General features: G+C 40.0%; 1 protein-coding gene across 1 annotated transcript; it reads right to left on the reverse strand.

Moving 5' to 3' along the window:
* Positions 1 to 4557: 4557 nt before the first annotated feature.
* On the reverse strand, positions 4558 to 9657 carry LOC133326044 (proteoglycan 4). Its single transcript, XM_061534718.1, has 3 exons — positions 7300 to 9657; positions 5482 to 6763; positions 4558 to 5394 (listed from the first exon to the last, which is right to left on the reverse strand). The coding sequence occupies exons 1-3, from the start codon at positions 9655 to 9657 to the stop codon at positions 4562 to 4564; spliced, it is 4473 nt and encodes a 1490-aa protein (XP_061390702.1). The 3' UTR covers positions 4558 to 4561.
* Between the last annotated feature and the right edge of the window lie 1091 nt (positions 9658 to 10748).

Below are 10748 nucleotides of genomic sequence, written 5' to 3' on the forward strand. Positions count from 1 at the left end.
ACAAAGGTTCAACATTTTAAAAACTTGTAAATCTCATATGAAGCGAACGGAATATCCAAACGAAAACCATAGGTTGAGGGTAAATATCTCTGTAACACCGACTAAAACTAATTTCATTGTTTTCAAACAAAGTTTATTTTTTCAATGAAAATTGTTGTTTTTGTAGCGTCTGAAATACATAATATAATAAAGCTATTTTAGTGGGTTTCCCGACTGTAACAGCCATCCAAATGGTTCACTTCGTTGCGGACACTTTCATATTCATTACATGGAAGAAACCTATATACCAGGGATTGTGCTGATGATTATTACATCTTTACTAATCCTCTTCGATGTTATGCAAGGTGCACTGCTGCAAAACTCATGTGGGGGCGAGAAGAAGGCTTTTATACTTTTTAAGGGATTTACGGCTGCTGATTGCAACCGTTCACTCAGAGACATTTGTCCATTGGTACCTGAAAAGAGGGGAGAAAAGAGAATGGAAGAGAGAAAAGATAGTGGAAGTTGGAGATTATAAAAAGGTGGTTATTTTAGCCATGTCAAAATCTTAACAAAGCTTAGGATCTGCTTGTGGTCTATTCCGGAGAAGATTGCTAGATTATCAATTTCATATTTGCCGAACTGTCTGTGTCTTCTGCCACCTAGCGATGAATAGCTACAGAAGATATGTTAAATTTTTTCTAGCTCTTCCTCATCCTCACATAGACTAATCCACTCCGTTGATGTCCCATTTTGAAGTGAGAGATCTAATCTTGCAGTGATCTGTTATAATCCCCACAATGGTCTCTCTTGTTATGCGACAACAGCGAAGAAGTTCTACGGCGAGAGAATTCTGACCAGATGGTTTTCGAAAACCTGCACCCAGGTTCGGATGATAGCCATCTGTTGCCGACTATCTCGCAATACTTCAAACGGATTCTATAAATAAAGTATGGTCGATTGTACAGATATCTCACTCGGAAGATTGGACGACTGTGAACACACCCGAGTAAGCTCGTCGGCGATCTCATACCCTTCTATGTTACAATGTCCTGGAACCCAACATAATTTAACCATCCGTCATATATCATGAAGAGCAACCTTGTAATCAAGAACCGCTTTTGAAGTAATGGTGTACGACTTAAGGACCGCTATGTGTTATCGGCAGTAAGAGTTTTGCCTATCTCAGCCGCTTTCGCGATTGCCAGGATCGAAGCCGATCGCTGTACTGTATTCATTTTAGCCAGCAGTATTTTCTTGTTGATCCGTTGCCACCATACAAGGCATCCATATGTAAGAATGGGGAGTACTACCGTCACATACAACCTCTCTGTATGATCTATGGCTTTAGTCCTCAACTCTTACCTATAGAGAGTGCTATTAGTCCTTTCTTAGTGCGTTCCTCAACATTCCTTTTCCACGTTAATTTGTGATCAAGAATTGTACCAAGGTATTTTGCTTCTAAAGAAAGGGCTAAGGTAACTCCACCCAATTTAAGGTCAAGAATTGTACCAAGGTATTTTGCTTCTAAACAAAGGGCTAAGGTAACTCCACCCAATTTATTTTACGTTTCCTAGTAAAGAGTACCATGTCTGTCTTAGTGGGGTTTATGCCAAGACCATTGGTACGAGCCCAGTGGGGCAGAGTTGAAGGGCACCCTTTATGATATCGGAAATAGTCGGCAGAAACGTCCCATCGACTGGCAGGACTATATCATCAGCATAGGCTACAACATTTGTTTTAAAGTTGTCGAATTTAAGCAGTATCTCATCTATCACCAGAAGCCATAGAAGGGGAGATAATACTCCACCTTGTGGTGTGCCTCTGTTGACAGATTTCCTCATGGAACTCTCTCCCATGAACGAATTGATAATTGTGCTTTCCAGCATTCTATCAATCCAATCCGTTAAGAGGGAGGGGATACCTGAACTATCGAAAATGTAGGGAATGTTACCTATAACAAGAACTATCAGAAGTCCTCCATAATCGTAAAAGACATTGTAAAGAGAGAAAAATATGAAATAACCAGTGAGCGGAGCAGTATAGTCGGACGGAGCCGACCATACAATACCCTATACAACTGTCACGGAACTCTAACTTTCTGAGGATTTTTATTCCGAGCCTAGGCAATATACCGATTAGAGGTCAACTGCACCTCTTCCTTACACTGACTTATTTTCCGTATTTTACTAATATTTAGTACAGTCCTTCTAAATACTTGTCGAGATTCCCTTCACCTATAGATAGGCTCAAAAAAAAAAAAAAAGGTTTCCGGTCCACTTCATCCCAAAAATGATTACCTGATCATCACCGAAAATTATAGTCGTTGTCCTTGACCATAACTGAAATCTCATTGAAAATTTCAAAGCGATCAGCGCTATATTTTCACACTCTAGCGTGGTAATGGGTTACTAAATAATATATGAATACGTAAGCACCTCTAAATATTGAAGCGTAACTCCCGCATTTTTTACGTTTTTGGTATATTTAAAGGCCAACCACTCCTCTTTGATACACCAACTTCTCGGGTCTATGTCCTTCAGGAGTAAATATATACGCTATAGAATACACATTTTGTCATTTTTCACACAAAAGTCAGGGTCCATTTGACCCGCTAAATATTGACCGATCTTTATCAAAACATGCATGCTTATTCCTTGGCTCAATACCCATCTCCTTGTAAAAATTTGAGATGTTTGGGCCATAATTGCGGCCTCTAGAGCGACCAAAAAAACAAACAATAATAATGTATTTGGTCCATTTCATCCCCTAAATATTAACCGATCTTTACCAAAAACAATAGGGGTCTTCATTGGCCCATTTACCCATTCTACATGCAAAATTTCGTGAAGATTGGTCCATAACTGTGGACCAATCTTCACAATCTTCTTCGTGTTTACAAATTATAATGGAGAGACGGACGGACACACATGTCTAGATCGACTCAGCCAGTCGAGATATGATATGATCGGTATACTTAAAGGTGAGTCTAGGACCAATATTTCGCGGCGTTACAAACTATTGGGGCTGCACAAAGCTATAATACCCTGACAACAAAGTTGTGTAGGGTATAAAATTGGGGAGATTTAAGGGTTAGGCAATGGAAATCGTCACCCTTATTACGGTAGACGTAGTCGTTGTACGGCAGCTCTCGTAGGGGTAGTCGAAGGCGTTGTCGTAGTCGTTTTTGTTCGGTATTATGTAAATTTACGACAACGCCAAATTTGTAATAGATTTTTCTTTTACTCTGTTACAAAAAAATCTTGTTTTCCCGTGGAAATATTTACGCTATACACTAAAAATTTTGTCACTTTAGGTTTTGGTTAGTTTGACTCTCGGAATATTGATCGCTCATCATCTAAACAGCCGCTCTAAGTATTTGGTCGATCTCCTTCACCATGGTAAATATGTGATGTTCTGCATACAATAATGGTCTCTAGAGCGATTAGAAATTCTAACAAATTATCTCAACATCACCAAAAACCGAATCAAACCGATCAGCGCGACATTTCCGCTCCCTAGTAGGGTAATAGTAATACTAAACAACATAGTCATAACACATAGTCATCTTTAAATATTTACGTATAACTCTCACATCCGAGTACATACATGGTATCAATTTAAAGGTCAACCACACTCCCCTTTGTTATACTATTAACCTATCGGGTCTATATCCTTCAGGAGTAAATTTATACACCCCAGAATATAAATTTTGTATTTTTCACACAAAATTCTGGGTCCATTTGCCCCAATAAATATTGAACGATTTCCCGATTCTATCGACCTTGTGGAGAGTGTGAACATTGAATAAAAAAACATTTTTTTATTTTATTTTCTTTTTATTTAAAAATATACTCGTAATGGATTATTGATTCGCAAAATAATAAATACATTTTATAAAGTAATATTATAATAAGAGTTTTTTTATATTTATTATTTTTTTATTTATGTATTTAAAAAAACATGATTCGTTTAAATTATTTAAATAAAATTATACATTTTATTTTTCATACTTTAATAAATAAAAAAATAATATTTTATATGAATCAATTTGATTATTAAAATGAATATGATAGACATAGAAATCGAGAAGACAGTGATAGTTATCTCTGAGATTAAATCAAGTTCAACAAATCGCAAGTCTAATAAGAAACCGCGATGTTAATTTGCTACAACAAATTTCAAATTAGACTTGCAAGAGTTGCAACTTTGGGCAATTGGTGGTGGTGGTGGTGGTGGGTGGATGATGATAGAAAGCAGTTCCTTACTATGAGTGTGAATTATGTGAATATCTGTATATATTACGGATAGAAATGTACGTATATATGTTGAGAAGTTTACGGTATTGAAATATTTTGTTGTATGTTTGTTTTCTTTTTTCTTTTCTTAAAGCAAATTATTTAAATATTAAATATTATAAATATATTGTTTTTTAAATACCTATTTAATAAATAATAATAATTATAATAAATTATAGCTACAAAATAATAATAATAAGATTAGAATTTGTGAAAAATGCCTAGAAAATTCTTTAATTAATTTAATTTTTTTTATTCCGTTGTTTTTTTTTCTTATTGGTAATTTAAATTTTCAAACTACGTGGTCCCATGCGTGGTATACTTCTTGGTCCACTCATCATGGCTTTGGTTGGTTCTTTGCGGGCCTGCGGTTCTTCTCGTGGCACCTCGGCTTGGGCATTCACTTCGTCATCGGTGTCATCGTCACCGAACAACAATGCTGCCAAACTGGTTTCGAATTTCGATTTAATACGTTTGGTGGTGGTTTCGGGGGCCTTGGTGGTACTGGTACTACTACTGTCGACTTCTTTATTTTCGTCTAACAAAGGTTTAACAGTTGTGGTAGAGGTTGTGGAAGAAGTCGAGCTGGATGACGACGGAAGGGCTTGCTGTAAATGCAGTGGCAATTCCATGCGACTGGCCAATGCCAAGGGTATATTATTGCTTTCATGTTTCTGCAATTGTTCCTGCTCCTCATCTTCATTTGCCAATTTGTAACCAGGTGGATAGATGGGTTTGAAACCTCCCTGTAACTCCGGTTGGAATTTATCCATTTCAAAAGATTTCAAAGTAGTGCTCTCAGCGGCCTCATCCTCCTGTCCTCCTTCCTTATTGTTATTGGAATCACCTGAGTTCACATCCGAACGATCGATATTATTCTTGCTGTACAAAGGTTCCTTGGTGGTCGATTGTAAAATATTCCAACCATTCGATGGGGTACTGGTCACTGAGTCCAAACTAACACTGGGATAGAAGGGAGCCATGAAATTCTTTTCATAATTCTGACCCCGCAAATCGACATCATGTCCCCTATCGGCAGCCTCATCATCGAATTGACGAATTTCCTTAATGACCGGTGTGGCCAAATTCACATTTGAGTACATTTGCTGTTCCTGATGTTTTTGTTGTTGTTGCATCTGCTGCTGGTATTGCTGTTGTTGTTGCATTTGATAGTGATGCTGTTCCTGTTGCATTTTTTTGATATGGGGTGTGGGTTCAGTGGGGGTGTAGGCAATGGCAATGGGTGCCACGGTACCCGTACCATAGGCTCCATTAATGATTTTGGGTGCAATCAGGACACCGGGTACCTTAGCTGGCTTATTCAGTTCACTGTATGAGGGATCGGGTTTTTCAATTGGATATGGGAAGGTGTCTTTGGCAGCTTGAGCCTTTTGTTGTTGTTGCAGGGAAACGGGTTTCTTATTTTTCAGAATTGGTTCCTGTGGTTCATCGCGGACCACGGAGAAGGGTGTATTTTGGTATTCACTACCGGTGGGGGGTTCAACATGAGCCACGGCGGGTAATTTATTTTTCAAATCATCCGAAACTTTATCACCCGATTTCTTATCTCCTGCCAAGGGGTAAACCACATACAGACCATTGCGATTATTCGATTCTGCAGCTTGGTTAATTTCCTCTTCCGCTTCATCTAAACTGGGTACCTGAATTTCACCGGCACCGGTATCGTCATTTGGCAAAGAGACAGCCTTCTTTTGGGATTGCAACATTTGTAAGGTGACAACAGGTTCCAATTTAGCATCATTGACCAGGGACGACTCTTTGCTGGGAGCAATGGGTTGTGGTGGATCGTTGATAACCAAATCTTCTTCTTCGAAAGCGGGCAATTTCTCCAAAACTGGAGACATAACATGTCTCTCCACATTCAACGATTCAGCTGGTCTCAAGCCATGTGGTGGCATATGGGGTCTACGTAGTGGTGGGTATGCACCAGGACGTTCCAAATATTGCATACCTTGTCCGCCGTAAGGTGAGACACGATAAATACGTCTGTTGGCAATTTCATGCGGAGCTAATTGGGGTGGTGGTGGTCCAACTGAGGCATAATCCACATTACGATTCAAGGGATAACGGTTAGGTTGACCACCCAAAGGCTGGCGACGATGTGAAAATTGTGGATTTCCTCCTACATTGGGACCACGTTTCAGGTGAGGAGGTTGAGGTCCACCTACCAAGATGTTGCCGGGTTCCTGATTGAAATTAGTCTGTTGAGGATGGCCAGTGGATACCTTCGAACTTGGTCGGAATTGTGGTAAAATATTGGGTAAATGACGGTCGGGATTGGGGCGAGTAATACCGGGTATGGGTTTACGGGTATATTCATTGAAGGGATATTGTGGACCACCATGAGGCCGGTTTGGTTTTTGCAATTCATGTTCGTTAATGCTGTTGGGTAGTGGTGGTGGGAATCGTGGAGGCGGTACCATGTGGGTCGCGGGAGTATTGGGTTCATTCGATGTCGGGAAATTCTGTGAAGAGAAAGGACATTTATTATTGAAAAATAATATCCAAGATCAAATTTTTATCGGTGTACATGGATATTTCTATATAGTGGGATTTTCGTTGAGGTATTAAAGTCTCGGGGGGTGGCGTAGTGGATGATAGATACCAAACAACGGCTCTGATTGACTTTAACAATGCAAAGCCTCTCTTTTATCTCAATTGTGGACTCTGACCTCTCCGTGTTGTCACTTGGCTGTAATGTGGAATTTCGGGTTCTTGGGGAATTAAACAACATATGTTCAATAACCTAGCGGAATTTTCCAACCTAAGTCTCTTTAATCTGGTACTTCGTTTTCTCTAAGGATCAAAATCCTTTTAATAGATAATTTACAACGAAGATCCCCAACGGTCCCGAGCAATTTTTGGTATTTTAAATATGCACTTCATTGTGCATCGTTTAAAATGTTCGGCCGAATCGAACCTACTCTTTTTTTACTTCTTTAAAAATATCCATGTACACCGTACCCCCTCTAAACCTCCTGAAAATTTTAAAATATCTTACCAATTTCTGTTGATGTTGACTCATAGTTAGAACTTCATGTTTTTGGATTTGTACAGCTGCGGGATCAGCACTTACCACCGTACCACTAACGGTCTCTTCGGATTTGGGGAAAACAACAGTATTGCTATTTTGTATTTGCTGCAGACTCAAGGGTTGGGCGTGACCATTAACTTGGGGTCCAGCTGGTGGTCCATTCGAAACGGGTAGCGAGGGTACCTCAGCCGATTGTTCTTCATTGGCGGGGAAACGAATATTTGTGGATACTAATAATTCTTTGGTATTTTGATTTGAACCCAAGGTGATCGAATTGGGATCAGCATTCTCTTGAGGGTCAACCGATTGGACAGATCCAACGCCGGCTCCTTGCATGGCTACTGGAGATTGTTGTTGTTGCTGTTGAGGTGGCTGGGGTTTTTGAGCGGGATTTTTATTTCGAATATTTGAACCAATCAATGGCAACTGTTGATATGGTGAGGGAGCAGCTGGTGGGGCTTCTTGGTACACATTATTACCCGAAGGTCTGGGAATATCAGGTCTCACTGCATCCGTGCCATAGTTACCATTTTGATGGAAATTCGAAGTGGGAACGGGTTTGGGCATTTCCTGATAAGGTGTTGGTGGGCTGGGAGGTGGCTGGCGATTCAAGGTGCTAATGTCCTCATTGATAACGGTACCATATTGGACGGGATGTTCCTTGGAGAATAGTGGTTCCTTTTCAACGCTGCCAAATGAATTGGCGCCCACTTGCTGTTGACTACCCAAAACAAAGGAGGCAGAATTTTGTCCAGGCGAAATGACCACATTATTTATGGCTCCTGGTGCGGGACGATATTGCATTATATTGGGTTGTTGAACTTGATACGAAACATATTCGTTGTTGAAGTTCTCTTGATTGCCGGAAATCACCTGACCATTGAGCGAGGATGGGGTGTTACTGGTGGCGCTGAAGGTTGGCTTTGTGGGTGGAGCCTGAGGTCTACGTGCCGAATTCTGTTGCATGGCAAATGGTGATGGTTTCGAGGGATCTAAGGGTTCCATTAAATTGCCTTGGGCATCTAGTCCCTGATGCGAAGGATTGCTTACGGCAGCCACGGCGGATTCTTCCTCAGCCAAGCTATTGAAAATATCGGCCAATGTCATGCTGGGTTTTTGTTCGAATTTATTTTCCACATTCTTTTGATCCAAAGTGTGATAAACATCAGCGGGATCGAGTTCGGGTATGCGGGTGCTAGTAGGCAGAGGACTGAATGCGGGTGGTGATGTAGGATCTTCGGTGAAAACAACAGGTTGGCCGGTGGTACTTGTACTGGGTGGAGCGGGATACCAGTCCTTGCTTTCTGTGGCTTCAGTGGGGAAAATGGCAGCAGATGGTGTGGGATGGCGTGTGGTGAGCACGGCAGTTGTTGTTGGTTTGGTGGGTTTGGTTGTCACATTGAATTGCTGTTGATCGGGGAAACGCATGGCGGTGGTGCTGGTAGATCCAGTCGTCGAAGGGCTATATTTCTTGGTGGGCACAAACTTCTTACGGGTTGTGGTGGTCTTGGGTACCGGGGTAGTTGTTGTAGTTGGTCGCTTACTCGATGTGGTATATTTGGCAGATGATGTGGCCAATGTGGTTTGGGTTGGAACTGGAGCTTTTGTGGTGGTGGTGGTCGATGTAGATGTCGATGTTGTGGAAGTTGTGGTACTGGTCGAAGTAGAGGTTGTTGATGTTGAAGTCGACGTAGAAGTTGTGGTGGGCTTCTTAGTGGTACTAGTAGTACTTGTAGTTGTCGTTGTTGTACTACTACTTGTCGAACTGCTGGGCTGTGTTGGTGGCACCGGTGTCAATTTAGTTGTGGGCAATGTAAAATAATTGGCCGTATGATAATTTGGTGCCAGCGTCGCCTGCACCACTTGCGTCGGCTTCTTATTGGTGATATAATTTTTATTACTTCCCTGATATTTCAAATTCGCATAAGAACTTGAAACCAGAGGATAGACAAATTTCGATGATGAATATTTAACCGGGAGATTAAGAAAATCATGAATATTCGGCGATGAAGAAGTTATGACTGTCTTCTCATTCGGATCAACGACTTCATTTGCTGAAGTCTCAATACCAGCTGGCTTTTTAACATTGAAATCTAATTGACCGGAAATAGGATCTTTGGCAGCGTAGTAAGGTTTTCCATCATTGAAAATTTGATTTGGCAGTACATAGCTGGTCGAAATAACGGGGTCATCATCTTCTTCGAAACTATCACCATCGCCACCTCGTGCTTCGACGGGCAGTTGGGCTGATGAGAGTACAGCGGCGCTGCAGCCAACGCATATGGCGACAAAGGCTATTAGAAGCCTTATTTTAAATTTAATCATGATGTTGTTGGTGGGGAATTATCTGGAATGACAGAGAGGCAATTTTTAGAGGTTAGAAATGCAGATCAAAATATATAAATGTAAAATGTAATATAAAGAAGAGATTATATCGATAAAAAAGACTTCCTGAAGTAGGAGCAGGTCTTCTATAAATATAAAAGGCATTTCATTAATAAAAGAGGTCTTCTATTAATAGAAAATATTTTCGATGATGGAAGAGGTCTTCTAGGGATAGCAGAGATATTATACGGATAGAAGAAGTCGTATAGGTATGGAAGAGATCCTCTATGTATATAAGATACGTTTTATTGGTAGAATTATTGTTACAGATAAAAGAGGTCTTCTACGGATATTAGAAGAGGTCTTCTATGGATAGAAGAGATCTTCCATGGAAAGAAGAGGTATTTTATGGATTGAAGAAGTTTTCTATGAATAGTTAAGTTACATTTTTTGAATAGCCTCAATAAAAGGTCCCGCCCAGTTTCGATATTCTGGTCCTTTTTTCAACCTGAGTCTTTAATTTTGTATTTCGTACAAACCCACCCTGGTATAACCTCCATATAATAAGACAGACCGACATTACTTACCCGGCCAAACTTTTTAAAACATAAAAAAATTTTTGAGGGCCCTGTTTTGGTCATGTATATTTTACAAATAGTTTTAGAGGTCCTAGTTAAGGCGTGAAGTTTATAAAGAATTTTTTAAGAGGTCCTAGTTAAGGCGTGGTGTTTTAAAAGAATATTTTAAGAGGTCCTAGGTAAGGCGTGGAGTTTTTAAATAATATTTTAAGAGGTCCTAGATAAGGCGTGGAGTTTTTTTAACAATATGTTGAGATTTTACATGGTTTTTTAAATATTTTAAGAGGTCCCAGTTAAGGCGTGGATTTTTTAAGAATATATTAAGAGGTCGTGGTTAAGGCCTGGAGTTTTTAAAGGATATTTGTTCAAGGACTATCAGAGAAGTGATTTTTTTAAAGAACATTTTAAGAGGTCTTGGTTAAGGTGTAGAGTTTTTAAAAAAATATTTTATGAGGTCCTAGTTAAGGTGTGGTTTTTTAAGTATATTTTTTCAAGGACTATCAGAGACGTGGA

Source organism: Musca vetustissima, unplaced genomic scaffold, assembly GCF_032173495.1.
Source record: "Musca vetustissima isolate MV318-11 ecotype Yass unplaced genomic scaffold, APGP_CSIRO_Mvet_v1 utg6387, whole genome shotgun sequence".
In the NCBI taxonomy this organism is placed as follows: Eukaryota; Metazoa; Arthropoda; class Insecta; order Diptera; family Muscidae; genus Musca; species Musca vetustissima.

Excerpts from the sequence above, each read along its gene's own strand:
- LOC133326044 (XM_061534718.1), bottom strand. The coding sequence starts at position 9,657 with ATGATTAAATTTAAAATAAGGCTTCTAATAGCCTTTGTCGCCATATGC. Across the intron at positions 6,764-7,299 it reads GTCAACATCAACAGAAATTG|AATTTCCCGACATCGAATGA; the intron begins GTAAGATATTTT and ends TTCTCTTCACAG. Across the intron at positions 5,395-5,481 it reads CCCCACTGAACCCACACCCC|ATCAGGAACAGCAAATGTAC; the intron begins ATATCAAAAAAA and ends AACAACAAAAAC.